General features: G+C 44.2%; 4 protein-coding genes across 8 annotated transcripts; 1 reads left to right on the forward strand and 3 right to left on the reverse strand.

The window, feature by feature from the left end:
- Nucleotides 1–206: 206 nt before the first annotated feature.
- Nucleotides 207–1,688, reverse strand: LOC112900101. 2 transcript variants are annotated; one of them, XM_025968849.1, is made up of 2 exons: nt 771–1,688; nt 207–683 (listed from the first exon to the last, which is right to left on the reverse strand). In XM_025968849.1, the coding sequence occupies exons 1-2, from the start codon at nt 1,266–1,268 to the stop codon at nt 675–677; spliced, it is 507 nt and encodes a 168-aa protein (XP_025824634.1). In that variant the 5' UTR covers nt 1,269–1,688; the 3' UTR covers nt 207–674. The 2 variants fall into 2 exon arrangements, with proteins under 2 accessions (XP_025824634.1, XP_025824625.1); XM_025968840.1 differs by having other exon boundaries at nt 207–686; nt 771–1,678.
- Nucleotides 1,689–2,441: 753 nt separating this feature from the next.
- Nucleotides 2,442–15,498, reverse strand: LOC112899624 (DNA repair and recombination protein RAD54). 4 transcript variants are annotated; one of them, XM_025968177.1, is made up of 24 exons: nt 15,028–15,498; nt 13,682–14,059; nt 13,382–13,468; nt 13,003–13,243; nt 12,763–12,888; nt 12,602–12,658; nt 12,399–12,485; nt 12,102–12,197; nt 11,879–11,929; nt 11,619–11,693; nt 11,427–11,513; nt 10,919–11,010; nt 10,712–10,844; nt 9,557–9,676; nt 9,369–9,482; nt 9,197–9,280; nt 9,003–9,077; nt 8,861–8,919; nt 7,988–8,180; nt 7,782–7,880; nt 7,047–7,484; nt 6,800–6,856; nt 3,665–3,976; nt 2,442–2,825 (listed from the first exon to the last, which is right to left on the reverse strand). In XM_025968177.1, exons 1-21 carry the CDS (start codon nt 15,348–15,350, stop codon nt 7,143–7,145), a joined length of 2,919 nt encoding a protein of 972 aa, XP_025823962.1. In that variant the 5' UTR covers nt 15,351–15,498; the 3' UTR covers nt 2,442–2,825; nt 3,665–3,976; nt 6,800–6,856; nt 7,047–7,142. The 4 variants fall into 4 exon arrangements, with proteins under 4 accessions (XP_025823962.1, XP_025823953.1, XP_025823969.1 ...); XM_025968168.1 differs by lacking the exon at nt 2,442–2,825 and having other exon boundaries at nt 3,395–3,976; XM_025968184.1 differs by lacking the exons at nt 2,442–2,825; nt 3,665–3,976 and adding an exon at nt 4,908–4,993.
- A 409-nt stretch (nt 15,499–15,907) lies between these two features.
- On the reverse strand, nt 15,908–16,499 carry LOC112876778 (probable calcium-binding protein CML17). Its single transcript, XM_025940958.1, has one exon. It carries the CDS (start codon nt 16,414–16,416, stop codon nt 16,126–16,128), a length of 291 nt encoding a protein of 96 aa, XP_025796743.1. The 5' UTR covers nt 16,417–16,499; the 3' UTR covers nt 15,908–16,125.
- A 1,644-nt stretch (nt 16,500–18,143) lies between these two features.
- Nucleotides 18,144–19,526, forward strand: LOC112899814 (cell number regulator 1). Its single transcript, XM_025968428.1, has 4 exons — nt 18,144–18,432; nt 18,595–18,666; nt 18,786–18,998; nt 19,212–19,526. Exons 1-4 carry the CDS (start codon nt 18,252–18,254, stop codon nt 19,301–19,303), a joined length of 558 nt encoding a protein of 185 aa, XP_025824213.1. The 5' UTR covers nt 18,144–18,251; the 3' UTR covers nt 19,304–19,526.
- Nucleotides 19,527–24,137: the final 4,611 nt, after the last annotated feature.

Consider the following 24,137-nt stretch of genomic DNA (forward strand, 5'->3'; position numbering starts at 1 on the left):
TCCACTAGGTTTTTCAATTGAAAAGGATGGAGATCATTTTTCCAGGAACAAAACAAAACAAAACAAAACAAAAATGATCATTATGCAGGCCAGGGGCAGGGGATGAGCCTTCCTTCCTCCACTAGCTCTCGCTGTCGCCTCACACATGCTCGCTCTGAGGCTCTTGTCCCTCTTTATATACTCGTGTCCAGCGGAGCAACGAGACAAAGGAGAACACTGTTGATCCCCACAGGGGCGGCCAGAAAGGCGCCATCACTGGTAACTACAGCCTCCTCACTTCACAGATCTGGCCACCTGGCAAATCTAATCATTGCACCATAAATTTCCCATCTACACAGCCACTTTGTACAGGGTGGAGGAAGCCAAGAACAAGTGAAAGGAGGAGGAGCAAAGACTGACCATGGATGGATCGAGTGAGTGGATAGCTTACTAGAGAGAGATCAGAGCACTGATGCAAGAAAAATACACAATTTTTTTTTGCTCTTTTCAACGGGCCATCTAGCACACAAGCAAACTCACAACAATCTACAAAACCTAGCCCATGGATGGCGACAAGCACAATTCAAGAGGTTGATCAACAGCATCAGGAAGGAGGGAGCTGAGGACAGAAGCTTCATGTGGAGTGCGTGCCCGTGTGCCCCATGCCTGTCTCATCTTCCCCGTCGGTCACCTCATCATAGCTCCTGCTGCGCGAAGCAAACAAATCAGTGATGAGACAAGGTGTCGACCGAAATTAAGCTCAGCTGTGGACGCATGCAGGAGATACCGACCTGATTGGACGCGGCCATGTCGGCGGTGACCATGTCGGCATCGGCGATGCCCTTGTCGCTGCTGCTAGCCTTCTTGGCCGGGCCGTTGCCGCCGCCGACGCAGAGCGCCTTCCGCAGGCCGAGCATCTCCTTCCACCGGCTGGATCCCTTGCTGGCGGATGCCCTTTCGTCGTCGTCGCTGGCACCGCCGCCGCGGAGCTCGTCGCGGAGCGTGGTGGGCGGCCGGCCGGCGAAGGCGCCGTTGTCCTTAAAGGGCAGGATCCTGCCCTTGGAGAAGAGCTGGTCCGCGGCCATCATGGGGTGGCTGCCCACCGAGAACTCGAAGTTGAGGTCCTCCTCCTGGCACCGCAGGCTCATCGCCCGGTTCTGCACCGGCGGCGGCGGCTCGACGGCGAAGTCGCTGGAGAAGGAGATGCGCGGGCCCAGCGCCGCCGGCGGCTGCGGCCCGCCGCCGAACCCCGCGGCGCCGTCCGGGTTGTACATGTTGATGCACGCCATCGCGCGGTCGTGGCTGTGCTGGTGGTGGGCGTCGCCTGACCGTGACCTCCTCGCGCGCTTCTGCTCCCTCTCGTGCGCTGCCTCCTCCTCTTCCACCGTGAGCTGATGAGCTGAGCTTCGCGTGCAGCGCAGGATGTGGTGGGGGCTTTTAAAAGGTGGTGGGGTGGTGGTGGTAGCGGTGGTGCGTGAGGGCGAGCGAGCGGCCGGAAGCGAGACGGTGTACCGAGTGGGCGGTCTAGTCACTGTTTGGGCGCTGGCAGGTTAGTTTGGATGGTTTATATAAGGAAGAGGGGCTTAGCGAAATGCGTAGCGTGAAGGTCTCCGGTGGATGGGCGATGCAATTGTTTAGCACCGCCAAAGAGTAAATGGAGATGATTGAGGTGTGCAGAGGCCAGAATGTGACTTGTAATATCCTTCTCCTTACTGTTACCTCTCTTAATGAAAAACGTGCTGTCGAAAAAGAAATAGTTACTTACAGTGAACACTAATATATATATCAATATATATGATCGATCATATGCTGTAAACCTGTGCCATTGACTATTACACGTACCACCTCCATCTCTTCTATTGGCTTCCATGCACACTTTGACTATGACGATCTCTGACTATTAGTTATATATTTTCTTAATAATGAAAGTAAACTCTCAAACTCAAATTACTCCTCCTGTTTCATAATATTTGTCCAAACCGCATACCTGAAACTTTACTAGCTGAGTAATACATACACAATTTCAGCAAATTTGACGCTACATCTATCTAGTAATAACAACAATAATAATGCCAAAATTCCGTAAAAGTCTACATAACATTTGTGCCTTCTAGGTATACAGGCAAGGTGAATAACTGAATATTGCAAAACGAAAATCTAGCAGCATATATATTAGCATTAAATGAAAATAATACGGTGGCCACTGCATATTGCATACACGCATTTCTTAAAGAGGACAGAGTGATCTGTTCGTGCCAGAATTTTGTTTTACAGTCCCAGAGTTCTTAAGCTTCCCCCCCGGGCAAGTCATGTGGAGGAAAATGAGATGATTCCCAAACCTGCTGACTTTTCTTTGCTGTAAGAAGGCTGGGCCGCTGATATGCGATCTCGAGGGGTTGGATGATGGATCGCACGTCTCCATACGGATCCGACGACGCATGGACGTACGTGGGGGGAAGAATCGAGAGCGTCGGCGTCAGAAAAATAGATTCTCTCTTCTCTCCATATAAAGGGTAGAGTTGCTTGCATAGGTAGCAAATGCTGCTGGTGCCTGGTTTGACTGTGGTCAAACTATATTTGTCCAAGCCTCCATGCATGTTCTTTGGCGATACTGCGAAGGTACATGCAGTTTATAAAAAACCAACTTGGTGGTTGGATAGATTGAATTCTGGTACTCCCTCTCAGTAGTTGCGCACGTGGATCTGGGCACCATGAGCTGTAGTTTCTCCTTTTCTCGAATTGGTGTTTGTCCTGAGTCTGTTGTACTACAGTACTGGAGGACGATGCATTACCTTCCATCTAACGCCGTTGCATTCTTTTACTCTGACAAAGCCAAAAGGCACGTCCTGCAAGGCAGCAATACAAGTTGGCAACCAGACAAGTAATGCCCACCAGAAATTGCATGTTCTAATCACATCTTAAGTTCTATCCACATTCACTCGTTTCAACTCAACTTACGCTCAAATGCTCACATTTGGACCATTGCTTTGTAAACATACATCAAGGAAATTATACACAGTAAAGCCATAACGGTATGAAAAATAAATATAAAAACGTCCCTACAAATATCATTTCAACGTGTCAAACCAAATATTTTTATATTTACATTTTTAAAATATTAAGTGATCGTACTCTCCCCGTCCCAGAATATAGCTACTTTTAGGTTTTTTTCAAAGTCAAACTTTTTAAACTTTGGTCATGGATTGTAAAAAAACTATAAAGATTGATAACATGAAAATGATATTAGTATATTCATAATCAAACCAACTATCATAATATGTAATCTTTTCTATTTAAAAATAATTATTTTTAAAGATATTATTGGTCAAAGATATAAATATTTAACTTTGACCAAGTTAAAAAGTTGTTATATTTTGAGACGGAGGTAGTATAAAGAAACGATGACAAGCAAATGCCGATTATAAGGTCTGACCGGCCAATCGTACAGAAAACCGCCCCTCGTCTCTTGTATACACTACTGTCTACAGGGCCCAGCTCGCCGCGAATAATCAGTATCCAGTACGGTTCATAATGTTGAGGGCCGGCGCCCAAGTCGATATTATCATCGTGTCTAGATTTTGTTTGCTGCTACCAGTACGACATGATTATTAATGTTGATCGGACATGTAATAATTGTGTAGCAACATCTAATAATTTAGTGGTCTACATAAACCGAGAAGCTAACCTTTCCTGCATTCCCAGAGGTGGAGTACAAGCCTCAGTCCATAATTGCGGGGAAGGGGGGAGATTAGCGATGTTCCGAGGCGTGGGCAGCAGTCGCTTTCGTCATCGATCACTTGGTGATCCACCATGCGACACAGAATCACACCGGGGGACTGTTCGAAAGCATGCAGGACGATGGGACTTGAGGCTTCGTTCATGAACCGAATACCAAGGAACAAGAAACCCGTACGGCCCAACCGCCGACGGTGCAGGGGTGTAGGCCGGTGGTAGCTTTCTTGGCGCGGATTAGGGACCAGCTGCTACTGCTGAGAACCTGAGACGAAGAGCACACAAGATGAGCCCAGAAAGCGACCGTCATTAGAAGTGAACAAACATGCTGTTCAGGGAGAAAGCGACTCCGTGATTAAGAGCTCTAAATGCAGGTAACCTGCGATCAAAGCAAATTGGAGTACACGAGAACCAAGCATAGAATCAGAGAAGTGTGACGGTTCTGACGTCAAAGTGGAGGTAAAACTTCATATGACTCGACTTTCGACATGAAAACGTAAGTCTTTGTCAAGAAACACTCTTACGTTGTCACCACCCCACCACAAGGCTCAAAGAGCTACAGAAGTATAGATTCGTGAAGCAACATGCCAACACATGCAAAGAATTAAGAAAAGCCAGATCATGCCAGTGTTGGTAGAATCCACTTGATTTGTTGAAAGCTAGAAACTGACGAAGATGAAAACTGTAATTCTACACTATCCACGATTGGAACCATCAGAGATCAGGAATAATCACAGCTATAGTAAAATGAACACGAGCACAATCATGTTAAAAATATCTAGCTTAACAAGGTCCGGAGGTATAATCAGGCAATGAGCTGAGCACAAGCAAGGGGAAGTTGGTGACAAAATCATTAGACTGATACTTGACCGGTTTGTTATTAGCCATGGTGAGCTGGCGACATCGACCTCTCGGAATAGGACCATGTGATCCCCAAGAATCCTCCCCATTTTGGCTCCACCTCTATGACCAAGCAATGATAACACAAGTCCTTGGTCTTGTGCCACCAGGTGACAACGGACCAGTCAAAGAGATCTTGTTCCATTGTAATGTTGGGTCCTATTTGTAATAAATCACGACAGCACCACTATTGGAAATAGGACCATTTTAAACACCATTGTGGTTTCATCGTTATACTTCACATCAGAACTTATGGCAACTTACCCCATGCAAGGGTGGGATAGGGGTTCGGAAGTTTTATCGGTCTGTGTGGGAGACCTTCTCTTAAACAATGCTTGGGGGGCAGCTTGCCCCTCGCAGATCGAGTTTTTTTTTTCCTTTTCTGGTTCAGAAAAAAAGCACACATGGTAAGTGCTGCAGTGTTGCATTGCCTGAATGGCAAATTGACTGGCAGCAGGACAAAGAGATTAACATTGCTGTTCATAAACTAACACTAGTATCATGTGCCATAAAACATATTCCACAAAAATATACTGCAGGAAACATGATTCTTATGCTGAGCAAGAGGTTGCTCCAATAGAAGTCAGAAAAACAGAGTTCCAACTCAAGTAGGGTTCTTGCTACCTTTTAACCCGGAGCTCAAGATTCAGTTGTGCAGTGTTACGAAGTGGTGCCACTACCCCCTTCTAGTCATAAAAAGCATAGATAATTTAATTTTTCCACCAGTCTGAAGAATCATGTGTTAAACATCCTTATTTGCAATGTACCATATGGCAAATAGATCATAAGGTTGACATACCCAACTCTACCCTCTCTTTCTTTTGGTGCCAATTGGTATTCAGAATATGGACATAGTAAGGCAAGAGAAACATGCAAAATATGATGATCAGATGCAACTTGAGAAGCTTTTCAAATTTAGCACTTGCTTCCATTCCCTTCCATTAGGAGCTAGGACATTAGTATTGTTCTGATACAGTAATTTCGGAATAACGGAACATGTGCAAAGCTTGATAAAAACTAGGCCCCTTAGTGTCTAACCCCAAATCACGAGGCAACAGTGGAATGGGGAAAACACATGTCCATATTTTTCACCATAATCTGGAATGAGATTCTGCACCCAATTTGCAAAAAAAAAAAAAAATTTGGAGCATTCCTCTCTCAGAAGTCCTGAATCATCTCAAGTGAAATTAAACCATGCAGCAAGTAGACAATAGTCTATCAAGGGACTCTCACAAGTTAGCTTGCATGAAGACCTGGAATACCTCATAATGGTCAAACCGACAGAGCTTAGGCAAAGCTCTTAAGATCTAGAGAACCCATGTGAGCACATGAACAGCACCAATTCTTTTCTTCCAGTATGTATTTAACCATTGTGACTGCACATGTGAGGGATGGGAATGAAGACTGGCCTCATTGTGATCCTGACTCCTACCTTTAATCCTACAGATCTCAGCGAGAGAAAAAATAGACACCAACAGTTTTCCCTCCAGAGTACAGATCTCAAACTATGTAAAGGGTCCAAAGTCATCTCAAATCAACACAAAAATAAAGCGTGACCCCCAAAAGTAATCCCCATATACTGCAACAAAATTATACTTTCACGGTAATTAAGGAACACTCATCCCTGCAGCGTATGCTAAGAATTAACAGAACCGTAATTGTCAGGTCTATTTGACTTGACTATGCAAGGGAGAGAGTGGAGTGCACACGTCAAACTTTTAGAACTCAAAAGTGTGGATGTCACCCACATGGAAAGGCCCCAATAAAGGACAGCTGGAGGTGAAAGCATATCATCCAAGTGGCTAGTGTAGTTCTTTGTCGGAATGGCAAGCTTAAATCTACCAGTTGGTCTCCTGTCCTTGGGGCAGATCTCACTCTTTTCTGAACCTTTCTTTGGGAACCCGCTACACGCCGACTAACTTTGGACAGGAGGGGTACAATCCCCAAGGCCATGTGGAGAATGTAGTAGTATAATCATTAGACAAACTTATCAAAACTACACTCATAATGCATGCTACAAATAAAAAAACTTTTATTATGGGAAAATCATCGATGTAGACTAAGAGAAAATATTTATCAAATAGCCAAAAGCATTTAACACTGCAGCAGATAAGAACCAAGAATAATGCAGAATCCACACCAAACAATACAAGTGTATGTATGAAAAATAAAATAGAAAGAAGCAGACCTTTTTATGGTAATATGCTACAAGGATTGGGTTTCTGGCCCTTCCGCTTGAAATGAACTGCAAGTAATCAACAGCCATGTCAGCAGATAGTATTTTGTTAAGTGTTTTCCAGGTTTTGCAAATTAGAAGAGGTGATTAGCAATAAAAAGTTATACTTCACTTCCATTCTAAGAAATATATCTGGTTCATTTTCTGCAAAGTGATGAGAGCAGATGAGAAAATTCCTTCAGATGACTAGTTAACTCACCAGCTTGGATGCAGTATTTACCAAGCAGATGACAGCTTTTAAACAACAGACAGCAGATCAACATATGACATTATATACGGAGATTTGAATTCTGATTCAAACAAAGTCGTCATCAGACATATCAGAAGCAACATGAAGCTTTTTAGTTTGTGGCTGTTCTAAAGAGAGGCTAGTTTTCTTCAACCCTTGCAAGCAATTTGGTGATGCAGTTCTGGACCTAGTTGGACATTTCAAAGATGAATTCTTTAAATTAAATCCCATCATCTTCAAATTCTTGCCAAGTAAGTACTGTTTCCTGGGCTTGCTAGGAGAATTGGTTTTCCCCACTTCCTTGTCTCCATGAGCTGCTATTTCATTTGGTTGATGAGGTGCTGACCGTGCCACAGATTCAACCGGAACAAGTTTTCCATCAACCTGATTGGTGAAAACAAAAGAAACCTGCAAGATGCACATGTGATTTGTAACTCTTGTAGTTGTTGCCTGAAAACCAAGTCAAACTAAACTTTGCAGCATAGTATACATATTCTTTTAGTTCAAAGGTTTTTTCTCCTCAAAGACACAAGTTATTAGCTATCGAGGCAAGCTTCTCAATCAAGCTTTTTTTTAAAAAAAAAAACTATCTAAATCCAATGAAGCAAACAAGTGGATCCAGTTTCATTGGAAAAGTAGAAACTGGTATCTTCTGGGGTGTAGTAGTTCAGACATAGAAATTGCATTGATGGCTTAGATCATCACCTCATCACCAGCAGAACACTGCAGTATAGTATCAGGTACAGTTGATGGATCACAGTGATGTCCCCAACTTCCTAAATCTTCTTCAGACGGTCTTCCAATCTGACAAGTGTGGGAATAAAACAGAAAATGAAAGCTATTGAGCTTTGAAACTGCTACCGCAGTGTAGAGTTAGATAGCAAACAAATAGGATTTCAACAAAAACTCACCTGATGATGTGAACTATCCATTATCTGCAAACATCCAGATATCTCTCCAAACCCACCAATATCAATATAATCTTGCACTCCTGGCATTGAAGGCTTATGCTCAGTGGCTACTAAATCAAATTCATTACCACCCAAAAGCGAAATTCCATCCTTGTTACAGCGGCTACACTTCAAATTTTCATGTATTTCAGACCTGTGCACCAAATTCAGGTAAGCAACTATATGATGCAAGATATCAACTAAGATACTGCATTTTGATATTGATAAAAAATAGTGGATACAGATTGCCAATTACAGATATTGAAAAATTGTAATGAAAGGATATTTAGACCAACCATAAGAATTGATTGGGAGTCTGATTAGTTTAAAATTGCAAGCTAGAAACTGCTGCTATTCTTGAAGATTTTATAATTGGCCTTAATGGTTCGATATTATACTGTCCACCTACAGCGCACGATAATGATTTAATTTACCAAACAATTTATCAATTAACAATGACATGTGTTTTACATAATACAAGAACATGCAGCCTTCTTAATCCTCAGTTCCTCACAACTGAATTTGAATGTGAAAGCAATTGGTAATTACACCAACTTAATTGAATGAAAACTGATGAAACATTCTATGTCAATTGGATGAAAAATTAGGTTGACTACATAAAGGGTCAGCACAATTTGATGATAACGATTAACCAAAAATAGATGGCTATGTTTTCCTAACCCAGTTCATTTATCCAATGTCAGGTCCAATTTGATTAATCATCAGTTGGTTCCTGTTGTTCTTTTGGAACTCATTTGTAGATGCCTTTTCCTACCGTAACAAGATAATCAAAGAAGAAAAGATAAGTTGTATATTCAGAGGAACAGATTTAACCTGACTTGTTCATGAAAAGTAAAAAGATCACGCAGGTCTTCTGTTGAAAGAGAACTTCCCTGTAAAAATAAGATGAGAAATCAATATATTTGGCACTTAAAAGTATTAAAAGGAAAGTAAAAGTCACTCCAAGTACTTAAACCTGCATTTTGTTGTCCGTTTGCTCCTGCTGAATAACTTTTTGGAGGCCTTCCTTTGACATTTGCCGTTGATATACCTATAGAACGATAAGGCATACCAAATTAGCAGCACAAGAAAGGAATCATCATCCCTTCACCAGATAATGAAAAGGAATGGGAAAAGACAAGTGAAAATACAAGTTTCAACGTTGGCAACCTTCTCCTCAATGGTTCCTGTGCTTAAGAACCTATAAATGTAGACTCTCTTTTTTTGTCCATCCCTCCATACTCGAGCAGCAGCCTTTCCAGATGGCAATAGATCACATAGGTCAGGTCACAGCAAAAGAACCTTCAGAAGGTGATGAAATAAGAGATGCATAGATATTAACCTGCTTATCGTTGGCAGGGTTCCAATCAGGGTCAAAGAGAACCAAGCGATTTCCTCCTACCAAATTAAGCCCACAACCACCTGCCTTGCTACTAAGTAGAAAGACGAATTCATCCTACCAAATCAAAAATTTCAGATATACTGGTATACTGTAAAAGTTATTCAAGATACAGGGCTGATTTTATGTACCCTAGATAGATCATTGAATTGGTTCACCAGCTTTTGCCTTTTACTAATGGATGTTGCTCCATCAAGTCTAACATATGGGTACCTTCTTTCCCGACATAATTGAACAAATAGATCTAATGTCTGATACAAAAAAAAAAAGGTAACAATTAGTCATTCCAAACTTTGAGGGTGTCCAAAAAGCAATTACTTACAATAAGTAATATTCTTCATGAACAGAGACAGGGGCGAAGCTTAGGACCGAAATGATGGTGGTGCACCACTTCACTACACATCTAAAATAAACAATTTTATATGGTCCAGATGAACCAGTTTACTGATTATTTTTCTTCCCCGTGGTCCATGTGCACCTCACTCTAACATCGTCCCTTTGAAATAAAGTTAGATGTGCACCTTTAAAGCACCGCATGTTATCATTTGATGACAAGCATGGACAACATAGGCAGGCAGATTTTCTTAAGATGTGCAGAATGTGTGTACAAACAAGCACATTGGATTTACCATTTTTTACAGTTATAGAGGGAAACCAAACATATGTCCCAAAATAGAGTGTGAGACTGTGAGGCAAATATGTTGTATTGGTTATCCTACAACGCACGGTACAGCCCAATCCGTATCTTGTTGAGCCAACAAACAAAATTTTTGTGATATTGGATTGGGATAGAGCAGCCAATTATGGGACTGCTGGTTAAACAATATCATTTGAAGCTTTTCTGATTGTCCATATCTGGTATGATCATAAACAAAAAAGTAAAGCCAATGTAGAATTTAGGATTAGTGGTGGCTTACCACTTTCTCATTGTTTTGCAGAAGTAATTAATACTTTAATATCAAGAATCTCATTTGCCCTTTTGGTTTTAGAAGCTAGTAAGAGCTAAGGAAAGCATAGAAAAATTTCTAGGTAGCAATTATATTGACATGCATTCAGTATTCCAATATTTCTGAAAGAAAAATGTAGTCACCAGTTAGTTGTATACTTTAATGTTTCGTCTAATGTACAGAATTGCGTTCATCTAAGAAGAAAGATGTTGTGGGGACTTCCCTCACAGTTTTCTGTCAAAAAGATTTGTTTTTATCTTGGTGTTTAAAATATAAAGTTATGTACGTCAACTATACCTTCGGGCATGATATCAAAGTATTGTACTACAAATACCTGACCTGAGTATAATTTGATACAAGGACAATACGATCATCAGTTTTTTGACGCAGGTGGCCCAGTAATCTTGCCAATACATGCATTTTTCCAGATAGTTCTACCCACATTCCTCCTCCACCAGTCCATGATCCAGATCTTTGCATAAAACAAATAGTATTTGTAAGTTGGTTCAGCAAAAATGAAAAGATACAGAGAGACGTGTGAAATACCTTCCTGAAAACAGTTCCGGTGGAAAAAAGCGCAGACAATCTTCAAAACCAGAGCCACCTGAATTGTTACTTTTTATGGTGTCGTAGATCAGCTGCGATATGAAGACAACCGACCAACAAATATATCATGGATTTTTCTTATAACCAAAAATATGAATTACAAATTCATGATGCCTAGAAAGCTAATACAAGCTATTTTCCAAGAATTTCGTTATAGTATGTTTTATGGTGTTATATCACAAATCAACCTGTAGAGCACACATTTTCATGGAAAAATTATATACCATCAAGAGGCTAGAACTCTGAGAATTTCAGAATAAAATAAAGAATAGTACATGTTAACAATCAAAGGACAAATTTACATTGTTCTTGCTTAATCCTACTGTTTGAAAAAGTAGTAGTGGACATAACAAATTGTTCTGCAGAAAGCATACTGTTTAAGACACTTTAGTTGAAACTTAAAGCTTTAAGATAAATGAATCTTGAGAGAAACACTAAAATTATTTACCTTTGGATGGTTGCATAATTTCTTAAGTGCAGTAATATATGCCAGAATTTTGGATTGCTTTGCTTCTTCGGATATCAGGCGTTTAACCTGAAAGGATCAATAACAGATTGTTGCAAACATAACTCTAACCATATAACATTTAACTAATAAAAATCGTTTGAGACCCAAATCAATGTAAAATTAGGTCCTCACATTTTTGGAATGGATGAAGTGGTTGTACAGCGTTGTCTGCAAAGGAGTCAGCTTGCAGCACACAACTTCAACAATCTATACAATAGCGATGTTAAGCAAGGCAGATAAAGCATTTTTAAAGAAAGGGCAAAATCTACTTAAGAAACTACAAGGCAACTCCTTATAACAAAATAAATTCAATCAAAAGCACGGTTAGCATATCTGTTGAACTTGTACAATACAGAACCATCAAAAATGTCTAAGCAGACAGAAAAGCATACCTTTGGAGGCAAGTGATTGGATAACAGGGCGTTTGTTCGTCTCAGTATAAACTGGATATCGTAAAGAAAACAACACAATTCAATTAGTCTCCATCTAGCATAAAACAGCACAGGTGAATACATCAAAATAACTTTAATGGTGTAAAACAGCATAGCATGCACATCATAAACACAGTGGAATACTCTGTACTATGAATGAACTTCTTCAGCGGTAAAGACTTGCCTGATTTACTTTTGCACTCAGCTCTGCAGATCTCTCAGATCCCAACTTCTTTTCTTCTGAACTTGCATTGGGTTCTCTTCCACATATGATCGGTGCCTTCATTTAGGGGTGGATGATATAGAGGTAAACAGAGAGGAAAGGTATGTGATTATAGGCGCGAAAGTAAATAAAAATACTATAGGATAGTTCCAATCATGTGTTCCCCTTAGCATACATGAAAACACTGATTATCTGTGAGTGAACAGCTGTAACTTGTAATTTGGCAGTACAGCCTTTCATTTCAAGCTCCATACTTACTTCATAATATCGACGGAAATATGAAGCGTCCCCCAAAACCCCTGGATTTGTGAAATTCACCATTGAAAAGAATTCTTCCAAATCATTCTGCAGCACCAGAAAATATTGAATAAATCAAATTTCAAATAAATTGTTCCAGCATAGGTGTTTTCCCTTCTCTTTTTGCTAGGTGGGGGTGGAGGTGGGGGATACCAAAAAAATACCTGCATTGGGGTACCGGACAAGAGGATGCGCCGTGTACAAGGAAGGGAAGCCAATGCCTACACATTATGGATTTTAGTGCTTTCAGCAGAGACAAAGCTGGAGAGGAACCCAGAGAACAGATGAATAGTGTGTATAAAATGAACATCACAAACTGATGAACCTTATTTGTCAGTGTCTGATCATTTTTCAGCCTGTGGGCCTCATCGCATATCAGAAGGTCACAGCTGCCCGGTCTTTCAAACTTTGAAGAATGCATGCGGAATGTCTCATAAGATATGATAAGTACCTGAAGAAGATTCATACCCAACATATACTTTGAGAAGACATTGTCATCAACTTGAAGTTATATTTTCATTTAGTATAGCATATATAAAGAAGATAATGAGTAACCAAAGAAAACCTGAAGACGGCTCAAGGGTTTTAAGAAACTTTCTATCCCGGAAAGAACATCAGCACGTGTGCTTTCACAGAGGGCAAGCAGCTGCACTCTTCCTTTTAACCACTTAATTATCTCAGATTCCCAGTTGCTAACTAAGCTTGTGGGGGTTACAATGACAGCCCTTTTAACCATTGGCTTATCATCAAAGCCTTGACAAAGAAGGGTATATAGTAAAGTTATTGACTGTAAAGTCTTCCCCAATCTGGACAAGTATAAAGTAAAGGTTAGAACTAGCTTTTTATCATAGTGATTAAATGAATGGTTGCAAAAAACATAGTATTGCATATTGCATGAAAGTTTAGCAATGGAAAAGAGAGGAGAGAATTGTCCAGCTTATTACCCCATATCATCAGCTAAAATGCAACCAGAAATACCATCATCACTCAACGACCCAGAGACGCAATCAAACATAAACTGAACTCCTTCCCTGCATTAAGACATAAACATTTCAAAAGATGCATGCTGAACTAAATCACAACTAGCATATAACTGATTTTACTACAAAGAACAAAACAGCTTTCCTAAAAACATGGTTTAGCCCTGAGTGGCAGGTATAATTGCAATACATCATGTACGTATCACCAAAAATCAAGATCAAGTGTGTAAGAATGCGGGAAAAAATAACAGAAGAGCATAATACCTTTGATGAGGTCGGAGGTAACGTACAAGCAAGTGATCAACTTCGATCGCAGAAGCATTGCAGTTTTCCTTGTCACATTCCTCACGTTGCCACAAAACCAATGGCTCTATGCCAGGTGGAAGAGGTTCCTCCTTTTCTGATGAACTAACACTAGTAACGGCAGGTGATTGTGGAAGATTATGTGTAACCGCAAATGCCTGTGTTGAACCCCACGGGACAAATCTTTTACGAGCTGAAAGGCGACGAGCAAGATGCTCATTATTCTCACTATATCCATTTTGGCATGGAGGTTTGAATGGCTTTCGAGCTATTGCCGCCGCATCAGAAACTGAAAGGATACGTGGAATGAGTGGCTGTCTCCTTACAACCAGGTTACCCCTGACAGAAAACAGAGAAAAGGAAAATCAAGTCAAACAAGATAATTTCAATGTGCTTGTTAGTTTTTAGTCTATCAGGGAAAAACCATGCTCTGTCAGATTAGCAATCAATTATCTATTTTGTAGGCATATTGGACTGCTGACATAAGCCACAAACTTCTCAGTGAGGCCCATGCATGTATTGCGAATTCCACCAGCCAATCAATCTAATAATGAAAGCAATGCATGGCATATGATATACCACAAACATGCAAAATCATCAGCTATTTAAGTTTAACATGTTATACCATGTTTCATGTGCATTGTCCCTTGTCTCAGAAAATTGTTAAACTCCTGGCACCACATGCTATCAGGAAGTTCAATTGAGAAATTTTTCATAATATTTCAGAAAATGTTACTTTACTTGTCAAACTTGTTTGACATTCTTGTTATCTCATCATGCATGAGTTAGTACACAACACACGTTAAGTTAGACAGAGGGCTTAAACCAACATTTAGACATTCAAGGCTCCAGCCATTGGATATTCTAGAACATATACTTTCAGGGACTAAAACCATCAAATACTTGATGAAACAACCAATCCTCAATTGGATCAGACCATGTCACGTTTTTAGGTGTCCAATTCCACTGTCTTAGCTCCACATGGGAGTGGGGATTTAAACTCTATTGTATCATTGCCCGAACAAGGCAGTGTATGGAGTTGTCTTTTGTTTGTGTGATGGAGCTATTAAGCTAAACTTGCGAAGAGGACTAAAAGCGCCCATATGTGAATTGGCTGAAGTGAACGAATGCTGAAGTCACAATAGAAACTCGCAAGGCTATCATTCAAGGTATTCATCGGAAACCTCCCCCCCCCCCCCTAAATCCAGATCCGTACGTATTCAGACCGGTGATATTGCGTCAATTAGTACAACACCAGCTCACAGGCACATATATCCAGCGCCAGAAATGACGGCATCAGAGCGTACCTGACCAGAGCATCGACATTCTGTGACTTCCTCTCCCTATCGGGAGCCATCACCCCGCGCCTCCCGCTCCGAAGTGGCTTCCCGCCGTCGCCGTGGCCGCCCCCATTGGCGCTGTCGCTGCTGCCTCGTTCCTCCGCTTCGTCGCCGCCGCCCGCGTCACTGCTTTCCCCCACGTATTCGTCGTCGTCGTCATCCGCCTCGGCCCCGCGCTCCGCCTCCGACTCCGAGTCGTTGGGGTCAGATTGGATGGTGGCGATCTCTTCCTCCTCCTCCTCCTCCTCGCCGTCGAGGCCGAGTCGGTTGCGCTTGCTCCTCGAGGGCATCGCCTCGCCTCCCAAGGTGAATCAGCGGAAATGGGTGAGGATGTGGATTCTTCGATTGCTGCTTCGCCTTGGGGGATTAGAAAGTGGAGAGTCGGGTTCGATTGGAGTTGGGGACTGGAACTGGACGAATTGGGGTGGAGGCGCTGCGAAATTTTTGGCGGTAGGAAAGGGGAAGCGTGCAGGGGAAGATGCGGGAAAGAGAAAGAGGGAGCTGTAACTGGGCCAACGTAATTAAGGCCTAGGATCGCGACTGAACTCGGCCCATATAAATCTGGTGGGTAGGCGGCGGCAAAACAGCGGAGGAGATAGCAGCCCAAACTAGCCCACCTGGATAGTAGTCGCGATCCAACTTGGCGTGGGCCCACCCAAAAATTGGATCGCAAGACCCGATGCCTGAAAATTTGCGATTAATGGTTTGGTCCATAATTCAGGTCTCCTTGGCACCAGAAGATTAATGACCTGAAGATGCATCTACAAATCCACGCATTCCCCTCAAAAAAAAATCTACAAATCCACGCATGCTTTGCGACAGGACTGCTCGATATGTTGAAACTTTATAGTTTATAATGTACAAGTTCTTAAAAAGTGTTTGTTGCGTGAAATACAATCTCTACTTATGTACAGGAAAATGCAATCACTGCTTCTCGGACTTATGAGAGTTCATAGTCCAAGATCATGAAAGTTGCATTCAGGAAACAGTGCAGAATGAACTCACGAACTCATACCAAACTTTTTGCAGCACACGACTATATATACAAATGATTTTCACTCTAATTTACTCCTCCAGCTGGCTCATCTTGAGGTGGAGGTGCTTGTGCGCGAAGGCGTAGAGCCTGCCCATCTCGTCGCCGTCCACCGCGCCGTTGCGGTTGGCGTCGACCGCGCGCATCGCCTCCCGCGCCTTCCACCACGCGAACCACAGGTTGAGGCTGCGCAGCGCCTCCTCCAGCTCCTCCCGGCTGATCCGGCCGTCGCCGTCCGCATCGAACTGGCTCAGCCACGCCCTGAACTCCTCCACCGTCGTCTCCCCGTGCGGCAGCCCGCGGTAGTACCGCATGAACGCCATCGATCGTCGCCCTACTCCTCTCAGAACGTTGGCGTCTCCTCCCTTGCTTGCCTCTGATACGTAAGTTGATGCCTCTGAACGCCGCTATATATACTGTCTCCCGGTCTGCGCAGTTAGGCCGCCCGGAAGAAGGCGCCGGAGATTTGCACAGTTCGGTTGCCGCACGCTTGGTGCGAGCACGGCGCCGGTCGTGGACGAGGACGGCACGGGGGCGTGGAATTCGTGTGCGTTGTTAGGCGGAGGAGAATCAACGAGCTGATCCCCGGAGACGGCTTGGCTTTTTGACAGATGGTTAAGATTCGTTGCTTGAAACGGGAAGGTCGGCATCAGAATTCGTGGATAGGGTGAGATAGATCGAGCAGGGATCAGTTGAAGAATCGGATGCGTTCTCCCTTTGCTGCGCCTGCATTGTTCACGAGTGGTCCTGTTGCCTGCTTCTGCTCGGTTGTTGGTGGCCTGTCTATCTGGCAACAAATTTGTAACTCACGCGGCAACGACGATACTAATGAGAGCAAGTATTGATACATGTTGCCAGTATACGACCATGCTGTCAGTCGTAACCAAGTAAGCATGCTCTAGTTTCTAGAAGATGGTCGAGACGCGACGTTGCTCACAGATTCGTAACGACCAGCAGATTGCTTCTGAGGAGCAATGACGCATAGGCTTAGCCATTAGGTAAGTGTTGGTCAAGAATTTCAGCAAATCCTAAGTTGATTCTGCCTTATAGCATAAGTAATCGGTCTCACAGCTGGTAGCATTAGGCAATAGCCAAGATAAGAGGAAATTAGTATGCCATTGAGTATTGAACTTCCAAAGCTCTCCCATGTGAGGAGCAGTCTTCAAGGACGAGCAAACCAATACTGTGTCCATCGATTCAAGTCTGAATACGTCCCTTTTTATGTCTCTGACAGCTAGACTTCAATAGAACCGGATCTTTCACCTAACTGGTGACAAACTTACCTCCAGATAGCACCCCCCCCCCCCCGCCCACCCACCCACACACACCACTAGGACTGCATTGTTCATTAGCAAAACGAGCTGCTTAACTGTTAAATCAGAGGATAATATTTTGCGGCTCTTTCCAGTTCCATAGTCAGATTCTGAATCATGCGGTTAGCACTTTGCAACGACTCATTGCTTTGGAGTACAAGTCATCCACTTCTCACCCTCTGCTGGTAGCTGTCATTAATTATGTTTTTAGCTTCTTGAAAAACCCATGTACGCGTGCCAAGTATCATCCTTCTTTTTATGACCTCGTAGAGGAATAAGATATGTTGTGATGGTGCATCTGAATGTGCATATATGCCAATATGCTAATGCTAATGATACTTAGTGCTTCAGTAACCAGCAATATTTTAAATAGCAGGCTATAGCGCTGTTATAGTGGCAAACCACTGCAGTACAAAATAGCGCGCTATAGCGGGCAATAGCGGACTACAGCGACGCTAATAGCGTTTTGAGGACCCTACCACTAAATCCTATAGCCCGCTATTTAAAACATCGGTAACAACCATTTCTTCATTGCAATCAAGGACCTGCACCTGCATCAGATATGATTTCCGTCCAAAAGGAGCACGATAATTGCTAACTAATATATGAACGAAACGTGCAGTGCTACATATGAGCATAGCAACCATCACAAGAGTCCAAGAGGAGGAAGCTTCAGCCGTGGTGCATTATTTAGTGCCACTGCGTGACTTGCCGGAGACTCTCGAGTCGAGTCGCCGCCTGGGGCCTGTCTGCCTGGCGTCGTGGAGAGAATCATTAAAAGCGGAACCAGGTCCTGCCTTGTGCGTCGCCCCTCGCGCATAAACAACAGGTCGTACTCCCAAGCAATGTATCCCTCGGCCCCGCCGGACGCGTATAACAAGTTCAACACCGGAGCTCCGCCAACGGCGCCGCCGCCGGCAGCGTACCAGCAGCACGGGGCCGTGAACATGAACCCCTCACGCCCCGGCGCCGCGCTGCGGACATGGTCCACCGGCCTCTTCCACTGCATGGACGACCCGGGGAACTGTAAGTAGCCGTCGCCCCCTTCGCCGCCGCTGCTGCTGCTGCTGCTGCTTCTTCTTCTTCTTCAGAGTTCAGACTTCAGAGCAACGGCTAGGCTGCCATGCCATGGCCACTGGAGCTTAGTTACTCACTACTTCACACATCCGTTTCTTTCGTGGAAATCAGGTCTCATCACATGCCTGTGCCCCTGCATCACGTTCGGGCAGATCGCTGACATCGTGGACAAAGGCACTTGCTGTGAGTTTGTTATTTCTTCTCCTCCTTTCAGCTTCCTAACTGCCTGCTACGCAAACACCCCAAGATCTTGCCGGGGAATTCACCGCTGCAGAATCAAAAATCAAACCTTGACTTCGCAGCTTGTATTGCGAGTGGACTGATCTATGGGCTCATCTGCGCGTCGACGGGGATGGGTTGCCTCTACTCGTGCCTCTACCGGTCCAGGCTGAGGGCCGAGTACGACCTGGAGGAAGGGGAGTGCCCCGACTTCCTGGTCCACTGCTGCTGCGAGCACCTGGCGCTCTGCCAGGAGTACCGCGAGCTCAAGAACCGCGGCTTCGACCTGGGGATCGGTAAGCGCTTCCTTTGCTTCAGTCTCGACTCTCGAGTTATCTCAGGTGGTGCCGTGGTGGCATTGTGGTGTTGGGTAGTAGCTTGCTTCAACAGTTCAACGCAAGCATTTTTTTTTCTTTTTGGAAATAAAGCAAGCGATTCTTTTCGGGGTGGGTGTGCTCATACTCATAAGCACTGCTGGATACTGACGTCCCGTGTCTATTCGTGAGAAGGTTGGGATGCCAACATGGACCGGCAGAGGCGAGGCGTTGCCAGCGGCACGGTGATGGGGGCGCCGGCCACGCCGCTCGGCATGATTAGATAGGCGATGGTTCTGAAATGGCGATGCTTTGCTCCCATGGTCCTTCGTGTTGCTATCCTGTTAATATTTTTTTTCTCGTCTTGCGAGTGGATATCAGAATGCATGTATTTCTTTTATTTTATTTTTCTTATCGCAGAGTGACTGTATTTAAGATTTTAAGCTGGGTGTGTATTGCGCTACTTAGTACTCCCTCTGTTTTAAAATGCAGTTCGTTTTGACTTTTCTAGATTAATAGTATTTGTTATGCATTTACGTATATCCAGGTGTGTAGTAAAAACTATGAACTAAAAAAGTAAAAACGATCTATATTCTAAAACGGAGTGATTAGTATTTGTAAGTAATCCGAAGCGTGGAAAGTGTCCGGGCCTTTTGTCTGTGTACCTAAACTCCCTTCGTGCTTGTTGTAATTCGTAATCCGCTCATATGGGGTGTACTAAATGGTATGGATTTGACAAGAGATCAAGCGGGGGTTCAGATACCGGATACAAAGGTCAGCAGATTCTACAAGCATGAAGAATAACCTCTGCTGTTATTATCTTTTGAAAAGAAGGACAACAACCTCTTGTGAGTTTACTATACTGACCCATACTCCCTCCACCTCATATAAAGCATATCTGGATTCCTTCCCCGTATCCTCAAAGTTCGGATTAGGACTGGATGGGATGCGGGAATTATCAACACCATTTTCACCCCTAGAGTTAAAAACTAGGAAAATATTTGTACAAGTATAGAACGGGTCCAATTATGCCATTTATATATTGTTATGCACAATTATTGTTGGGGAAAAGTATATATTTGTTGTCGGTCAAAACCCACCGGCGAGCAGCGACAGGCAACACGAGGAGCCGGGAGGCTTCCGGGACAGCTGGTGGGCCCCGGTCACTCGGTCAACGGCCCAGAAGTCCGGCACGCGCCCTGGCTTGGTGAAGTGCTAGGCGTGCCACCTGACCTATACTTGATCAAGAAGGTGTTGGAACCGTTCGTCAGCTATTTTTCTGCGTACACAGCCAAATTAAACATTAGTCCGAGCCGTGATCGGCTCTGACAACGATTCTCAGATCAGCCAAAGAAGCCGATAGAATCATTGTATTAGATCAGTCCTTCGGGTACCTTCCAGAATCGGCTGAAAGAAGCCGATTGCTATATTTAATAAGCCGGATCTACTAAACATATGAACACTTTATATGAATCCGATAGGAGAATAAAAGTATGTTCTGTCATTACCAAGCCAATTCGATCTGCGACGGTAAGAGCTTTCACCGTATGACCGGAGCATCCTACGCGTGGTTAAGCCTAACGTACATGAAAGATAACAACATGCTAACCCGAAAAGAGGCCTAAAAACCAACTTAACAAGTCGATCCCCGGAACAATCCCTCGTCAGGTTACCATAAGGCACCAAACATGCAGCCGGAACATTCAACCCGTTTGAAGGGCCTAATCATACAGATATTAAACCAATTCCTTGTAGCACAAAGAACCACCATAACAGATTGGATCTACTAAGCGACGACGGAATAAGGCGCTGCCCTTGCACCCGAGATCGCGTACAAGAGCAGCTAAACGGTTACGAGCAGCAAGCAAAATATGGATCTACTATTCAAAACCAATGCAGCATCATAATCGTTTAAGATAACTAGTGTTACTCGCCATAAAAAATGCTTCAGTACGAGAAACACAATGATAAACAGCTAAAAATAACGCTGCTTCGACCATGCGGAGCATGGTCCGAGCAGCATGACGATTACCTGGAAAAAGCCCTTGGGAAGGGGTGGCGATGCGTCGAGAGTTCGTTGTGAATGATCGATTGTCTTGATTGAATCTCACGATACATATTTATAATCCGGAGACTTAATCTTTTCTAACTAATCCTAGCTGATTACGGTACAATCTCTAACTTACTATATTTAAACTATCCTTAGATACACGGCCATCCTGGCCCTTGACACGTTCGCTTAGAGGCCAATTTGCAGACTGTGACGACGACTTCCTTCAGCCCATGTTGCTCTCGGCCCATCCTTTGGCCCAGTCAAATTAGGGTGATAACAATATTTTTCATCCCTGAAGTATTACAAAAGTGTGGCATTCGTCCCTCATGTTCCATTTGGTGCAAATCAACCTCGTATCCAACTAAACTGGTGTATTTATCATCACACCTTAGTATAACAATAGTTTAATGCTACCTAATAGTGGTTTACACCGCGCCTAATCCCTACTTAGCAATGTAATATGCTGAGTTGAAGACAGAAAGCTCAAAACAAACAAATAAATCCTCTAAATTGGGTATCCCATATCAACTTTATCCGAAAAATTAACGGAACTGATTCACATCGAACTATTGTAACGATTGACTTAATATTAGATGTGGCTAGGCAATGATTAGTAAGATAATTATATGACTTAAATCAATATTATATGATACTAAATTATGGTTAAATTGAGAAGAGGATGATAAATGCACCTATTTAATTAGTTAAGAAGTTGATTTGCACCAAATAAAATATGAAGGATGAATGCAACACTTTTACAATACCTGAGGGATGAAAAATACATTTTTTCCTTGTTGTTAAAGAAAAGGGATAACAAAACAAGATCCACAGGCAAAAGTCTCGCTATATATAGAAATAATATATATATATATTTATTTCCATATCCCAGTTAAAAGTTTAACATGCAACCAGCAAGTCTTTGAAGATTGCTAACTTGTACAAACACACAGATTGTTCGACTACTAGGAATAGCAACATGGGTACAACCCAACCAAAAAAAAAGAAAAAACAGGGATGATAAACTTTAGCTGTGCAATCCGCAAAGGCTATCTTGCGCAAAAATTGATAGGACGGCGTCATGGCCACGCGTGCTAGCTTAAGGAGTGCGCGCGGTGGCAGCTGGTTGTTTCTTCTACACCTTCCCAGCGGCGGCAGCAGGTTGTTCCTTGGCAGCGGCGGCTTGGACTATCTTTGAAATCTCGGTGAAGATGTTGTCGATTTCCTTGTCATTCATCTGCTTGCATTCCTTCAAGCAATTGGTGTTGCAGGCGGGGACGTCCTTCTCCTTAGAGCAGACCTTGGCGCACACCCCCTTGCAGCTCTTCTTGAACTCTTTGACGAACTTGTCGTCCTTCTCGGCCTTCTTCTCGAGCTTCTCGGCCTTCTTCTCGGCCTTCTCGAGCTTCCCGGCCTCCTTCCTGAGCTTCACGGCCTCCTTCTCCGGCTTCCCGGCGGCCTTCCTCTCGGCCTTCTCGAGCTTCTCCTCCTCCTTGTCGAGCTCCTCCACCTCCTTCTTGGCCCTCTCCTCCGGATTCTCGGGCTTCTCGGCTGCCCTCGCGACCTGCGCCGCTGCCATAAGAGCAAACATGAATAGAGCCGCCATGGCGATCCTCCTCTGAGCCATTGTTTCACGTAGCTAGCTGCAAACTTGTTGATCTAGGTGGTGGTGGATTTGCTTGTGCAGTGGTGATGAGAGACCTCGAATGTTGATTGTCCATGGACGCGGATGCTTATATATATAGGGAGGAGTGTTTGCAGAAGTTGTGAGGCCGTGATAGGTTTGCGGGTCATGGGCGGTGCTGCTGCACGCACGCATGCCCGTATACTCTTCGTAAGGTCGAGCGTCATTTCTTATTTTTAGCCCGAGAAAGATGGTGTGGCAACTTCTGTTAAACTGAACCGACCGCTAAATCACAACCAAGTCAAAGTACATGCAGAGAGACAAGAAACTATGTGATCCTCCTCTCCAGCAGAGACACCCAAAGGCAGAGCAGCTAACTCACGTGCGGCTAAATTGCTACATGATTTTTGCTTCAGTTAAACGGCTCAGATGCTGAGGACCACAACGGGGGATTATTTTCAAACACCGCAAACGCGGATTGAGCCTCTGAAGAATTCCCAGCATAAATGGAAAAACTGGGTCTAAAATGCAAAAGTCAAGGAAACAGGGGCCCAATACTGCAACAGGCCGCCAGCCCACCAACCCCCCACTTCATCATCTCCTGTTTGTATTGGGCTTTCTATCTGGGCTCAGGCTTCCGTCACAAGCTCTGTTTCGGCCTTTCGGGCTCGGAAGCATGAGCCGCTGTCGTCCCTCGTCCAGGCGCGCGCTGTCATGGCGCCGCCGCAGAGATTCCCCGGCTCCCTTTGCCACGCGGGAAGGTCTCCGCCGCCGCCCATCCACGCACCCCTGGTCCTGCACCGACGCGCACGGCGACCCATCCCTTTCCTCGCCTGTTCGACCTGCCCCCCGCACAGTGAATCCGCCAGGGGCCAGGCGCCAAGCGGCAAAGCCATGTGGGCGGGCAGTCACCACCGGCGGCAGCGACATGATGCGGCCGTGCCGTGCTCCCAGTGTAGCCGGGCAGTAAAAGCGGTGTTGCCGGTGCCCATGCCTGATGGCTCCGCCACGTCTCGAGGCATGCATGCAGGGATAGCTGCAGGCGGCGCTGCAAATGCGCGCTCGCAATTATGCCCGCTCACCGACGAGGCACGATGATGAATGAGGCCACGGCCTGATGCGTGATTGCGTGGAGCCTCTGGTGTGTTCCATTTCTCGGCGACAGGCTCACTTGATGGCCTCGCTGGTTGGTTTGCGTAGGGGCGCTGGATTATTGACGGCTTCCGATCCGTTTCCTATCAATCTCCTAACTAAGTTAATGGGCTTTGCAAATTAGGAAACCGTGGCATCGGAGGAAGGACAGCGAGGGAGAACTAAGACCATGACACATGGTCTATCCCTTGGATTCGCCAGGAACTTCCCCCCTAGCAGAAAGGTTTATCCTTCACCAACAGCGGTGAGTGAATTACTGAATTATTCAACATGTTGTCACGTGGCCACATGGCAG

This window comes from Panicum hallii, chromosome 1 (assembly GCF_002211085.1).
Source record: "Panicum hallii strain FIL2 chromosome 1, PHallii_v3.1, whole genome shotgun sequence".
In the NCBI taxonomy this organism is placed as follows: domain Eukaryota; kingdom Viridiplantae; phylum Streptophyta; class Magnoliopsida; order Poales; family Poaceae; genus Panicum; species Panicum hallii.

Bases quoted from the DNA above. Each gene is read 5' to 3' on its own strand.
- LOC112900101 (XM_025968840.1), bottom strand. From the start codon at position 1,268: ATGGCGTGCATCAACATGTACAACCCGGACGGCGCCGCGGGGTTCGGC.
- LOC112899624 (XM_025968177.1), bottom strand. From the start codon at position 15,350: ATGCCCTCGAGGAGCAAGCGCAACCGACTCGGCCTCGACGGCGAGGAG. The intron at 12,198-12,398 runs GTAAGTATGGAG...CCCTAAATGAAG, and splicing joins ATTTCCGTCGATATTATGAA to GCACCGATCATATGTGGAAG. The intron at 8,920-9,002 runs GTTTAAGTACTT...TTATTTTTACAG, and splicing joins AAACGGACAACAAAATGCAG to GGAAGTTCTCTTTCAACAGA.
- LOC112876778 (XM_025940958.1), bottom strand. From the start codon at position 16,416: ATGGCGTTCATGCGGTACTACCGCGGGCTGCCGCACGGGGAGACGACG.
- LOC112899814 (XM_025968428.1), top strand. From the start codon at position 18,252: ATGTATCCCTCGGCCCCGCCGGACGCGTATAACAAGTTCAACACCGGA. The intron at 18,433-18,594 runs GTAAGTAGCCGT...CGTGGAAATCAG, and splicing joins CATGGACGACCCGGGGAACT to GTCTCATCACATGCCTGTGC. The intron at 18,667-18,785 runs GTGAGTTTGTTA...TTGACTTCGCAG, and splicing joins CGTGGACAAAGGCACTTGCT to CTTGTATTGCGAGTGGACTG.